The sequence below is a fragment of the Heterodontus francisci genome, chromosome 6 (assembly GCF_036365525.1).
Source record: "Heterodontus francisci isolate sHetFra1 chromosome 6, sHetFra1.hap1, whole genome shotgun sequence".
NCBI classification, from domain to species: Eukaryota; Metazoa; Chordata; class Chondrichthyes; order Heterodontiformes; family Heterodontidae; genus Heterodontus; species Heterodontus francisci.
The window spans coordinates 48,088,949-48,103,818 of NC_090376.1; the positions used below are offsets into that span (position 1 = coordinate 48,088,949).

The 14,870-nt window shown below is 40.2% G+C and overlaps 1 protein-coding gene across 1 annotated transcript in view; it reads right to left on the reverse strand.

Annotated features, from left to right (window-relative positions):
* Positions 1 to 2,283: 2,283 nt before the first annotated feature.
* LOC137371291 (anoctamin-7-like) overlaps positions 2,284 to 14,870 on the reverse strand; it is a 92,336-nt gene continuing 79,749 nt past the window's right edge. The window contains exons 16-21 of the mRNA XM_068033627.1: positions 13,613 to 13,793; positions 12,176 to 12,305; positions 7,235 to 7,368; positions 5,437 to 5,517; positions 4,995 to 5,075; positions 2,284 to 2,343 (exon numbers count right to left, since the gene is read on the reverse strand). Coding sequence (XP_067889728.1) covers positions 5,007 to 5,075; positions 5,437 to 5,517; positions 7,235 to 7,368; positions 12,176 to 12,305; positions 13,613 to 13,793 — 595 coding nt within the window. The 3' untranslated portion in view covers positions 2,284 to 2,343; positions 4,995 to 5,006. The remainder of the gene's footprint in view (positions 2,344 to 4,994; positions 5,076 to 5,436; positions 5,518 to 7,234; positions 7,369 to 12,175; positions 12,306 to 13,612; positions 13,794 to 14,870) is intronic.

The window sequence follows — 14,870 nt, forward strand, 5'->3', positions numbered from 1 at the left end:
CGTCAATGCAGTGAATATTTCAGAAATTATTTAAATTCTTACACCATTGCTTTAAATGTAAAATGGACTAAAATACAATTACATAACATGAAACAGTTACTATTGCCTGCTGACTGACCAGAGGGGTTAAAATCATAGGCAAGTGACATTCAGAGCAATAGTAAATTGCCCGAATGGAGATCTGGGTTCTAATGTCACTGAAAACCAATGAGCTTGAAGAGTTGTTCCCAAAGTGCGTCAATATTTGGAGAAAGCTAGGAGTGAATGAGGTCAGAACAAATTGCAAATCACTTTAAACAAATAGAAATTCAATTTATACACAAGAATGATAGAATAAAACAAACAAAATGAGCGAGTTTCATGCCAAATTGAGTACTCTTGACAAGTCTGATTGTGATAAGGACCATATCTTTATCCTGTGGTCAGACTACTTCACCACAAAATACCCAAGGAATTGAAGGGCACCAGAAAATCAAAGTGATATGAGGGGGCAGGCTAAGTGGTTATACACTGATAGTAGTAGTTATTGAAAAGTATACAATAGTTGCTAAATTTAGTTTATACCAACGCTTGGTGTCACCATGTGCATTACTTTAGACTTAAACAATTCGAATGAAATAGTGGCTTGCTGAACTACGTAGTGGAATGTAAAATAAAAAAGGTAGTGACAACTGTCATTGAAAATATTGTGAAGAGATGGAAACCATAAACTACAAATATTTTGACTTTACAGTACTGGAATATTACTCAAGAGGGTAACAAAGGTGGTTCTGTCTGTGCAATGCCTTTCCCACAGCAGGACATTCCAGTGGGGTACAGAGGACAATAGCAACTATGTTTCACTGATCCTCACAATCACAGAAGGCAATTTTCTACAGTGACTCAGCAAGCACGAATGACACATTCACAGTTAGTAACATTTGAGAGGAGTTAATTATAAAATACATACATGGATGAAACTGTTCCTTGGCATTTTTCCTTAACAGTGCTTCCCCAACTCACCGGTCAATGGAGAGAAATCAGACACACCTTTTTCTAGAGCTCCCCTTTGGTGGTCATTTTACAAATAGGTTTCTGAAACCCCAATCTATGAACTGCGCACACACACCTTCCTCTGATCTATGAAAAAAACTGGCAATAATGCAGGCCTTTATTTCTTAGTTTGATGCATCTTCAGGACATTGACTGTTCTTTGCTCTGTCATGCAACACTTTCTTCAAACACCACAAATTTAATGACTACTACATTACACACAATGTTAGAAGGAATCATGAATTACTGACAGATCAAATACATTTAAGGCAGTAATTCAATTTTGGCGTTCAGGTAACATTCATAAACTGAGGCAGCTGAAGTCCTTGATTTGGTTAATTGTTTTACATTATGACCAAAAACACATTTAAACAAAAAACAAACATGAAAATTACAGCACTTATAACTGCATAAATGCACATTAGCTTGAAACCATATTTGTTCGCATTGACCCATCAAAACTGGAGCCAACCAGAACAAGATTCACATTGATTTGTGTGAGAAACAGTACAGCACTAAGATAAGGTTAAATAGTTATTATAAAAAAATCATAATCTTTTCCATTTTGCAAAAGCTGACATTAATGCAATGCTGCAAAAGCTATTTTCACTAGTGAGTATGTTTGAGCAAATGCAAGGGTATTTTTTTTTTTAAAACAAAAAAGACAACAGGGCAAGATATTAATTTTTACTTCGCTAGTTACCCAGAATGAGGAATGCACCCTCCCCCCCACTTACTACAATGGTGGTAAAGACAGGATTAAATTTTACAAAAGGCTTACCAATTTGAAGATGATTACAGGTGTAGATAGTACACAATTTGTTCTTCACACAATTCATTTTTCACTCAACCAAATAAAGCTTCAGCTTTTAAGCTATTGTTAAATATGTATGCATTAAACATGATAATTAATGAGAAATAATTTATTTGGTACAAAAGCACAACAGGATCACTAGTGACATATTAAAAATGAAAATGTTTTCCATAGTTGTATAAATGCTCTGGTTAGTTCAAAACAGAATGGCCTTTGGCAATAGCAAACTTTGGCCCATTGATAAACTAAATTTGTTTGCTGTTGTAACTGCTTTTTTCTTTAAAAATATAAATGAAATAATGGCAACATCTTAACCTATTTTAGCATTAAGGGGAAAAGCGTTTGTTGAGATGTATTAAAATAATTGAACAAGTCACTTTGTGAAAACATTCAACTTCATCAAGGAATTTATTCCTCTTCATTAGTGTATCCACAGACTGATTCATTAGGAATTACAGGAATAAAGTGCACTTTAGACCGCATCATTTATGCAGAATCTACAATAAAACAAACAGTGATTCATGTGGTTAGTCTTGTAATTCTAAGCCCAAGTCAATTCGCTAAATTGCCAAGTTAGTATCTTGGCACTTTACAAGGTGGGATATGCTAGCAATGAACCCACTCACCATACATTAGGGGAGAAATTAATTTGCCTAGTGCTGCTTCTAGCAGAACTATGCAGACTTCCCTCTATCTCCGGGGATGGGCAGGCAGAGCCGTGGGCAGTTATCATAGTTATGCAGCGCTCTTCAATCAGTAAAGAACACTGTGCGGTCTGCACAGGTAATGGCTCAGTGCTGTCTGCCCCTGGGCAGCGCTGCTAGGAGAATGAAATTCTTCCCTTTCATTTTAAACCAGATATCAAGTAAAACTAACATTCTCAAGTCTTTGTCATGGAGCAGCTATATTTGTAGTCACATTACAAGGGGACTCTCAGCTGTGGAAAAATAGAAATTGATTTTGGTACTCTGGAGTGAAACTGGCAGGTGATGGAGCGGGTGCAATGGCTGTCCAGAAAAGCAGGCAGAGAACTTGCACACAGTTACTTCTCATTTTGCAGGAGACTTGAAATATGCTCTCCATCGACAGTTCAATTAGGAGGTGGGAAATAGGGTGCTGTTCAGGCTCTGGTATCTGCAGAAGATTAAAAGGGAAGGTTTTGTTTTGTGACCAAAATTGGTAAGCAATACCATAAAGCTCTAGGAACATGTTTAGAGAGCAAGAATTCTGATGAAGTCATGAGGTTTTCAGCTAGGAAGAAACTGGTAGAGCAAGTTCAGGAAAGGAAGCAAGTCCTCTTTCGCTCAGGTCCCAGGGATAGTTGGTTAAGAGGCATGGAGAGAGGGACACACATGAATGCAGTGCAGGAACAAAGTTAAGGACCTCGAGCCACACCCAGCCAGGACTCTCCTTCACATTGTGCAGAAAGAATGAGCAATCAATCCTTCCCTTCTATCTGGCCCTTGGTTGTCGAAGTCAATATGACAGATCTCATCTCATCTTTTTGCTTGCAGTAACACCCTCAAATGCTGCTGCTGTCCTCAACGTTTCACTGTGGTCACACCTTCTGCTTCTTGCTACCATACATACTTAGGTAAGCTGGCACAATAAAGAGCAAGAATTGAATGTCCTTGTCCAGGGCACACATTTACCTACTTTTCATTCTTCTTGAAGAAACTTGCACACAGTGGGTGAAGACAACTAGCATGGGAGGAGGTGCAAACTCTAAACCCCATGGAAGCAGTCACCATTGATAGATAGCAGAGCTGCAGGACTGCCACAGCAGGATTTGTTGATGTCTTCCCCATTTCTTCATAATTTAAGTTGCACACTTACTAATCAAGACAATCTGGCATGACAATGTTGCAGCAACTGCTGGCCATCGAAACTACAGGCAAACGCTTTTCCTCTACCCTTCTAAGCCATAGGAATGGAGACTACTGCCAGGAAGACAGAGTATGAAAACCCTGGAAAACCATATATGGTTACCAGCACTAACCAAACACCAGCACAGAAATAAACATCTTGTGAACTTTGAGTTTGAAGGGACTGCATTGAGGCACTGAGCACAAGTGAGCAGGAGTAGGTGGAAGTAACAAGGATGGTAAAGGGACACTCAGTTCAGCAGGCCAGATGGCGTTCTAAATCTGAAAAAAAGCTGATGCAGATTTCAGGGCACAACATTTGTATTAGAAAGAAATTCTGTGCACTAACAATTTTGAGACACAGCCAATAAGGAATGAATGGAGGGTCTTAAATACTGTAATGTAGTCATTCTTACTCAAGTTAAATAATGTCATAACTATCAATATGGTGTTAGTGTTGAACTACTGACCAATCAGAATCAACAACGACAACAGGCTTCCTTTCATGTTGTACCTTTAGTTTAGAGATACAGCACTGAAACAGGCCCTTCGGCCCACTGAGTCTGTGCCGACCATCAACCACCCATTTATACTAATGCTACACTAATCCCATATTCCTACCACATCCCCACCTGTCCCTATATTTCCCTACCACCTACCTATACTAGGGGCAATTGCTAATGGCCAATTTACCTATCAACCTGCAAGTCTTTGGCATGTGGGAGGAAACCGGAGCACCCGGAGGAAAGCCACGCAAACACGGAGAACTTGCAAACTCCACACAGGCAGTACCCAGAATTGAACCTGGGTCACTGGAGCTGTGAGGCTGCGGTGCCGCCCCTGCTAGATCACCTTGAAGCAGTAGAGCAGGTAAAGTGCATTTCAGATTACGTGCAAGGAGCTCACACCAAAGTGATAAATATGAAGAGGGCTGAGAGATACAATGTTTAAAAATTTGTCAGAATGTTCCTGTAGCAGCTGGCGATCTTGAAATGTGAAAACAAGACTTAATACCTTTAACAAATGACATCCCAAAGTTCTTTGCAAGCAATGAACCATTTTGTGAAGTGTAGGAAATGTGGCAGCCAATTTGCACACTGCAAGGTCTCACAATGGAAGTCTAATCAGACAAAAAAGATGCCAAGCTACAGAACATGCATTTATATACCGCCTTTAGTGCAGTTAAATATCCCGAGGTGCTTCACAGGAGGAAGTCTGGCACAATTAAATCTACTTGTATAATGATCAATATTAAAGACTATACAAAATATAAAATAACTTACAGTCCTGTTTTTCTAGAATGATCTGAATTGGTGAAGGCGATGTGGATAACCTCTCATTTTTGTTGCCACTTTATATTTCTCCTAAAACAAATATAGCAGAGTACAGTTACAGGTAATTCGATATAATATATATAAAATTGTATGAATGTGAACAGATAGAAATAATGTACCACTAGCATTTGTATTAATTCTTTTATCTTTAAATTTAACTGGAAGCATCATGGTCCAGGGACTGCACAGAATTCAGGTCTCTATTGGTGCATCACATCAAGTTGCACATACTTGTCGCATCATTGTGTTAACTCCAGAATACTTACTCCCCATGGTATACCACCCAAAAAAAAAAAATCAATGCTATAAAAATATGGGCCTTTTTCCTTGTTAAGGCAATGGAACAGCATGTATAATGTTTGAGATAAATATTTTTCCATTAAAGACTTACCCTCCTCATTGCTAGGAGTATGTGTTGAGGAACATCTGGGATCATATTTGATAGCAGGAACTTCACCACAAACACTATATGCTGAAAGAAATAAATATATTTTCCTCATTATGTAACAACTTGCTTTTATATAGCACCTTTAATGCAAAAATTAATGAGGCACAAAAAGTAGGGGGCAGGGGTGGCAAAAAGCTTGGTCAGAGATGGAGTTTAAAAAAAAAAAGAAGGTTCAAGAGAAAGTGGAGGGGGTTTAGGCAGGGAATTCCAGAGCATGAGGCACCAAAATCAGATAGTACTTTGACTTCCAGCAAAACCACCACTGAAAACTCGGTAGTTTATTTGTTATGTTTTCGAGCACCTATATATCTTTGAAGTAAACTAAATGTAGTTGCATGGAAATCAAATTTCTCATGTCGGTTATCTATATGCATTTCTAATAGAATACTGTAAAGTTTCCATCCCTTGCATCCACACTACCCCGCCACCCACCCTCACCCCCTTCCCAAAGGATATATGGCATTCTTATAAAATCAATCTGGAAATGTGTCCACAAGCTACTAAAATCAGTTTAAGCCATGAAATATTTATATATAAATATAAAAACAAAGTGCTGGAAAAACTCAGCAGGTCTGGCAGCATCTGTGGAGAGAGAAGCAGAGTTAACGTTTCAGGTCAGTGACCCTTCAGAACTGGCAGATAAGAAATGTAAAAGATTTTAAGCAAGTAAAGTGGGGGTGGGGCAAGAGATAACAAAAGAAGCTATTGATAGGACAAGGTCACAGAATAGCTGACCAGGTGGTCATGGAGCAAAGGCAAATAATATGTTAATGGTGTGCTGAAAGACAAAGCATTCGTACAGATAGCGTGTTAATGGACTGAAACTGAACAGCTGCAAGCACAAACATTAAAAAAAAAAGTGGGTAGGCACAGTAGAAACAAACTTAACACAAAAGTTAAAAAAAAAAGTAAAATGGGGGGCCCAATCATGCTCGGAAATGTTCAGTCCGGCATGCTGTAGTGTGCCTAAATCAGTAAATGAGATGCTGTTCCTCGAGCTTGCGTTGATATTTGCTGCAGTGTTCCAGTGAACATCATTTTATATTGTCTAGCCCCAGCCAGGACAAAGCTCTGGCCACAAACACCATGTACAGACAACTCTAGCCCCAGTCATTAAATATCTTGAAATTATGGGCAGTAGCACACACTCAAAATGCTTAAGAAATCTTAGTTAAAAAAAAAATGTACGGGGAGCACGAGGATCCTTCTGGGAGCTTTTTTAAAAACCAGATTTGACACCACAATGGATTCATACTGTGCTAAACTTTAGAGAGAGCCCATGTCACTACGATCTGAATCAGACATGAATACAAAGCCGGAGTGATGTGCGCCAGGGAGGCAAGACAAAAAAAAAAAAAAACAGGAGCGGTAGCATATCTGCAGTCTTGGACTATAGGTGAAAACTACTGTTATACAATCAATACTCAAATGTTTCAAAGTTATCGTGTCAAAAATCTTGTGGACTAGACCCAATTTTTTCCATCCACTTTATGCCCTCAAACCCAAGCCAAATTAATCTACCATAACTGACAGAAAATGTCCATCCTTTTTATTTACACACAATGCAAACATTTGATGAGCTCGTTCAAGATCAAAGTACAAATGGTCGTATTTTCCTCTGTAAACAAGCAATCTCAAGAACCTTCATGAGTTATAGATATAATTGGTTACAAAAATCTAGCAAAACATTTGAATATTTTCTGCAGGAATTAAGTGAGATTTGAAGATTGTAATATGGTACCTCAATTATAATTAGGATGATCAGTTGCTCATGAAAGGGTCTCTCCCTCCCAAAATCTGTGTTGAAAGCAATCACGCAGGCATTGGTCACCACTGCTACTCCATTTATAAGATCTAATATGGTCAACCATTGGCCTGAAAATATGGAATTAGACATTTTCCATTACTTAAAATGTATAAAATCTATTACATATAAATTGCTAGCGATGAGAACAGTCTATAAAATAGCTGCATAGGAATACCATAGAGCCACAATAGATATGTTAGGTAATTTATTTTATGACCTATTGGAAGAAGTTATAAGAGCAATCATTAAAGCAGTTTTATTTATAACAAGCAGCCATTATACACCATTCGGCAGCTTTATTAAAGTTTGATATTTCACGATCTAGAATTCTTGTCTTTTATCTCAATTTGAATATGCTGGAGCACACTAGATTTCTAGAAACCTCCTTATGTTTTGAGACAGGAGAGTAATTGCAAAAAGATTTTCTTAAAAAGGGAAGTTGGTCTGGCATTCAAATATTTGAGTAAAATCACATGCAATATGCTTTTGCAGACAGTGTGATGGATTGCAGCATCTCCAGATGTGGTGAAACTGATGCAAGTCTTGTTACAAATTCCTTGTTAAAATATAACAAAAATTTTCATGGGATGTGAGCATCACTGGCAAGGCCAGCATTTGTTGTCCATCCCAAATTGCCCTCGAGAAGGTGATGAGCTGCCTTCTTGAACTACGGCAGTCCATCTGGGTGTAGGTACACCCACAGTGCAGTTAGGAAGGGAGTTCCGAGATGCTGAACCAGCGACAGTGAAGGAACGGTAATATGGTTTCAAGTCAGGATAGTGTGTGGCTTGGAGGAAAACTTGCAGGTGGCGTTTACATGCATCTGCTGCCCTTGTCCTTCTAGGGGGAGGTGGTCACGGGTTTGGAAGATGCAGTCGAAGAAGGCTTAGTGAGTTGCTGCAGTGCATCTTGTAGATGGTACACACTGCTACCACTCTCCGCCAGTGGTGCCAAGATTCCTGAGATGGTGTTGGAGCAGCACTCATCCAGGCAAGTGGAGAGTATTCCATCACTCCTTGTAGGTGGACAGACATTGGGGAGCCAGGTAGTGAGTTACTCTTGCAGATTTCCCAGCCTCTGACCTGCTCTTTTAACCAGTCTTTATATGGCTAATCCAGTTCAGTTTCTAGTCAATGGTAACCCCCAGGATGTTGATGGTGGGGGATTTAACGATGGTAATGCTGTTGAATGTCAAGGGGAGATGGCTGGAATCTCTTGTTGGAGATGGTCATTGCCTGGCACTTGTGTGGCATGAATGTTACTTGCCACTTATCAGCCCAAGCCTGAATGTTTTCTACATCTTTCTGAATATGGACACAGACTGCTTCAGTATCTGAAGTCATGAATGATACTGAACACTACAATCATCAGCAAACATCCCACTTCTGACCTTATGAACTCATTTAGAAGGGATGTGCGTGGCAAGTTCTTTACAGAGGGTGGTGAGTGCCTGGAACTTGCTGCCGGGGGAGGTGGTGGAAGCAGGTACGATAGCAACGTTTAAGAGGCATCTTGACATACATGAACAGGATGGGAATAGAGGGATACGGACCCCAGAAGTGCAGAAGGTTTTAGTTTAGGCAGGCATCAAGATCGGCGCAGGCTTGGAGGGCCGAATGGTCTGTTCCTGTGCTGTACTGTTCTTTGTTCTTGAAGTAACTGAAGATAGTAGGGTCTAGGACACTACCCAGAGGGTTCCTGCAGCAATGTACTGCCAGCTGAGATGATTGACCTGCAACAACCACAGCCATCTTCCTTTGTGCTAGGTATGACTCCAACCAGTGGCGAGCTCACCCCCACACCACCGAATCCCATTGACTTGAAATTTTGCTAGGGCTCCTAGATGCTACACTGTCAAATGCTGCCTTGATGTTAAGGGCAGTCACTTTCATCTCATCTCTGGATTTCAGCTCTTGTCCACATTTGGACAAAGGCTGTAACAAGGTCAAGAGCCTTGACGGGACCCAAGCGGAGCAGGTTTTTGTTTAAGTGCCATTTAATAACACTGTCGATGACACCCTCCATCACTTTGCTGATGATTAAGTGTAGACCAAGGGAGCAGTAACTAGCCGGATTTAACTTGATGCTTTTTGTGGACTGGACATATCTGGGCAATTTTCCACATTGCCAGGTAGATGCCAATGTCGTAGCTGTACTGGCAAAGCTTGGCTCAGGCTAGTTCTACAGCACAAGTCTACAGTACTATTGTCAGAATGTTGTCAGGGCCCATAGCCTTTGCTGTATTCAGTGTCTTCAGCTGTTTTGATATATAGTGGAGTGAATCGAATTGGCGAGAGACTGGCATCTGTGATGTTGGGCACCTCTGAGGCAGTGATGGATCACCAACTCTGCATTTCTGGCTGAAGATGTTTGCAAATGCTTATGCCTTTCCTTTTGCACTGATTTGCCAAGCTTCCCCATCATTGAGGATGGGGGTGCTTATGGAGCCTCCTCCTCCAGTTAACTGTATTTGCCTGCCACCATTCACAGCTGAATGTGGCAGGACTGCAGAACTTTGATCCATCTAATCTGTTGGTTGAGAGATTGTTTAGCTGTCTATTGCATGCTGCTTCTATTGTTTAGCATGTATGTAGTCCTGTGTTGTAGCTTCATCAGGTTGACCGCATTTTTAGGCATGCCTAGTGCTGCTCCTGGCATGCCCTCCTGCACCCTTCATTGAACCAAGGTTGATCCTGGCTTGATGGCAATGGCAGATCAAGATATGTCAGACCATTAAGTTAGATCGTGTCTGAAGACAATTCTGCTGTTGGCCCACAGTGCCTCCTGAATGCCCTGTTTTGAGCAGCTAGATCAGTTCTGAATCTTTCCCATTTAGCACTGTGGTAGTGCCACACAACATGGAAGGCATCAGTGTGAAGACGAGACTTTGAATCCACAAGGATTATGTGGTGGTCACTCCTACCAATACTGTCATGGAAAGATGCATCTGTGACAGGTAGATTGGGGGGGGGGAAAAAAAGAGAGAGAAAGAGGTCAAGCATGTTTTTCCCTCACCACCCACTACAGGTCCAGTCTGGCGGATATGTCCTTCAGGACTCAGCCAGCTTGGTTAGTAGCAGTGCTATCAAGCAACTTGGTGCTGGACACTGAAGTCCCCCATCCAGAGTACATTCTGTGCCCTGGCTACCCTCAGTACTTTTAAGTAGCATACGGAGGAGTAATGATTCATCTGTTGCAGAAGGGCGGCAGGTGGTAATCAGCAGGAGGTTTCCTTGCCCATGTCTGACCTTATGCCATGAGACTTCATGGGGCTCAGAGACAATGTTGAAGACTCCCAGGGCAACTCCCTCCGGACTAAATACCACTGTGCTGCAACTGCTGGTGGGACAGAACATATCCAGGGATGGTGGAGGAGGAGTCTGGGAAATTGGATGCAAGGTATGGTTTGGAGAGTATGACAATGTCAGGCTGTTGCTGGACAAGTCTATGAGACAGCTCTCCCAATTTTGGCACTGGTCCCCAGATGTTAATGAGACAGACATTTCAGGGTGTGCTGTTGTCATTTCCAGTGCTTAGGCTGATTCCTGGTGGTCCGACGAGATTTGTCCCTCCAACTTTTCTGTAGTGGTGTTGTACAAGAGTGGCTTGCTCGGCCATTTCAGAGGGCAATTAAGAAGCCCACCACATTGCTGTGGGTCTGGAGTCACATGTAGGCCAGACCAGGTAAAGACAACAGATTTCCTTCCCTAAAGGAAATGACAACAGCACACCCTGCAAGGTCTGTCTCATTAACATCTGGGGACCAGTACCAAAATTGCCAAAACCAGATGGGTTTTAAAAACAACCAGTATTTCATGGTCACCATTACTGAGGCTAGCTTCTAATTCCAGATTTTTATTAATGAATTGAATTTAAATTCCACCAGCTGCCGTGGTGGGATTTGAACTCAATGTTACTGGACTAGTAATCCTACCACTATGCTATTGTCCTCCTTCAAACCCTATTTTAAATGGACTAGTAAGTTATTCAATTAACAGCACACAACTTGACAAGTTTTAATGGCAGTTAACAGTAATTTTTGCCCCACTACCTAAAATAAAAAAACTAATTTTTAATGTGGTGACTGACATCTTCAGGATGTCCCAAACTAGTTCACAGTCAGTTTACTCAAAGGCCCCATAAGTAGCAAACGAATTAATGTGCAGTTCATCTTTTTCAATGTTGGATGAGAGAATGTTGGCTAGGATATCTTGAGAACTTATGAGATCTTATACATTCCCTTCACGTCAGGTAGGGCATTGGTTTAATATCTATTGAAAAGACAAAACTCCAAATAGGCTGGCACTTTTTAAACTGAGCGAGTGCTCTACTAAGTCCTGGAATGGGGTTGAATGGAGAATCTTCTGACACAGGGCAGTGTGCTATCCTGAGCTAAAAAGACTAATGACCATTTCCACAAATAAGATCTTTCACCAAGAGGTGCAGCAACACAAGTACAAAACCAGGAAGCGATAAAAACACATTGGAGCCAATAATGTTCAAGTCTAGAAAGTTTGATTCCCAATACTGTATTATCCAAAAGCTTGCTTACATCTCCAAGATATTGCTCTTGGTATAAGGTTGGTAACCAGTGCAGAATTTGGTTTCAAGTAATGTTACATGCACAAGAAAAGACCATGTTAAGTGATTCATTTTGGCCTAATTTTTCTACATTCTACATGGGTAGAATAGTGGAGTGATGAGGGTGCAAAGTGATATCATAGGTCATTTTTCTCTTGTGGGCAGAGGATGAGAATTAGAGCAATGCTTAATGACTGCTCATGACTTCACACACATTTAACTTGTATGGTTAGGTCACTTAATCATGGTTAGTATGAATAAATCCTGATATATGCCAGTCAGACAATATCTTACCTATGTCTTGAGCCATGAAAGCAATGGGTCGTTTGTACATCCACAACAGTCGCTTGGCATCCACACGTATGTCACATAAAATAGTTATGAAGAAAAGAAGTGGTGCCAGAGGGAACGAGATAGAAAAAAGCTGGAAACAAAAGTTGGGAGTGAATAATTAACTTGGTCATTGAATATCCATATTAAAAAAGTTACATATTTATATATGCATCATTCATTAAAGTGTGTTTGATCATGCTTAAGGAAATAATTTCTTCACACTTATTTGGGAAGATTAACTACTTTTCAGTTTAAAGAAACATTTGTGCTACACAAATGTTAGGCAATGACCATCTCCAAGAAAAAAAAAGTCTAACCCTCGACATTCAATGGCATTATCACCGAATCCCCCATCAACAGCTTAAGGATCGCCATTGATCAGAAACTTAACTGGGGCAGTCATATAAATACTAGGGCTACAACAACTGGTCAGAGGCTGGACATTCTGCAGCAAGTAACTCACCTCCCGACTCCCCAAAGCCTGTCCACCATCTACAAGCCACAAATCAGGAGCATAATGGAATATTCTCCACTTGCCTGGATGAGTGCAGCTCCAACAAAACAAGTTCAACATCATCCAGGACAGTGTAGCCTGCTCGATTGGCACCAAATTTGCATTAAACATTCACTCCCTCCACCAATGGCACACCATGCCCTTCAGCAACTTGCCAAGCCTCCTTCAACAGAACCTTCCAAACCTGCGACCTCTACCATCTAAAAGAGAAAGTGCAGCAGGTGCATGGGAATCCCACCACCTTCTAATTCCCCTCCAAGTCACACACCACCCTGACTTACAACCATATCGCCATTCCTTCTGGTCATGGGTCAAAACTCGAACTCCCCACCCAATGGTAGTGTGGGTGTAGCTACACCACACTGAATGCACAGCTTCAAGGTGGCAACACACCATCACCTTCAAGGACAATAAATGCTAGCTTTGCCATTGATGCAAGTCACATGAACAAAAAACCTTGTACAGAACACCCTCTGCATACGGAGTGTCATGCCGAGTACTCCTGTACAATTTTTAAACCCACAAGTTGCTCAAAAATTCTATCTGCTATTCTCCTCTTCAGTAACCCTAATTTCAAACAAACTTCAGTTAGAGTTGATATTTTGCTTAGATCTGCAATTTAGTTGAACACAAATTCTGCAGTCTGAGCATGTGCAATATTGTAATTCAGGATGAGTCAAAACCATTCCATTAGGAACTAAAATATTCCATCAGTATAGCTAACTAGTTCTGTTCAGCTTTTTTATCCTCCAAATAATTTGGGAAAAGTGCAAAAAAGTGGAAAATAAAAAAAAGTACATGGATTTCGTTACACAACTCAAATCCTTGTCAGTTTGCAATTGTCCAAACTATACCTTTCAAGAAAGTTACTTGTTCAATCTTACCATTTGGTAACCATACTGTATGATTTTTTCTCTGTACTCCTCCAGCGTAAAATCTCCAAGATCTGGTTTCTTGGATTCCTTTATAATACAATCATCCACTGTCACTTTCATGTCATCATTTTTTGCAGGTAATGAAATGTTTGTCCAGCTGGAGATTCTGTTTTTAGATTTCCGCAACCATCTGCAAGACATCAAGGGGGAAGAAAAGCTAAAATAAATTAGTTGCACACAAAAAAAAATGGCGGCGATGTACATTCTTTGATTATGATCCAATTAGATCACAAGCCCCTAAATGTTTCTTGAAGCCTTTAAAATTCACTGCGAGGGGCATTGCCCAGATTGCAGGTGGAAAGGCCAAGACTGGTTGAGAAAAATGTCTGCCTTTTGTCAACAAAAGACAAGACAAAGTTTATTTTTTTTTTAAAAATACATAAATTTAGTTGGGTGAGGTGAATGCAATTAAAAACATTAAATTGATGATTTTTCCTCAGTCCATCTATTAATTTAAATAAAATTAGAAAAAAGGTCCAGTCACAAGTGTACTTCATGATATTCAATGACTAAAGATGTTGCTGTGCATGATCTGTCATTAGAGTTATATTGCTTGTTCACTCAAAACGGTGCACATAATAGATTTAAATTAGCTATGCAGATTCTGATATTCATAGTTCTTGTATTTGATAAGATATGCATCTCTCTTAAAATGTTCACTTTTTTGGAGAAGTACTGTCCTAAGTATTTATCTGCAGACTGTTTTCTCAGCCAATATATTGCTACTCCAAGAAGGAGGGAAGCATCTGTTTTGGGTGATAGTTTACCTAAATGAACTGACCTAAAAAGTAAGGCAATATTTGAATGCCATGAGCACAATTAGGTTTATTGGAGTCAGTGATTTAATTTAACCAAGGCAAGGCCCTTTTTAATGTCAAATTATACAAAACTAAAAAAATTCTTAGCCAAATTGAAATGGAAGGAGAACTAGCAAACAGAACCTTTTAACAGCAATGGAAATCTTTAAACAGGATATGGATACTGAATTACATTTCAGTAAGGAAATTAGGGAGTGCATCAAAAACTCCAATTCCATGGATGGTAGGTGATTAGATCAAATCTGGAACAAAATGGCATTTAGCTCTCCGAAGGCAAACAAAAATTAAACTAGTAGAAAATATAAGAGTTACAAAAATGAATTTAAATAGCCAAGGAGGGTGCACGAGAGAGAGAGAAAAAGTTAACAAAAAACATCAAGGAGCAGTTT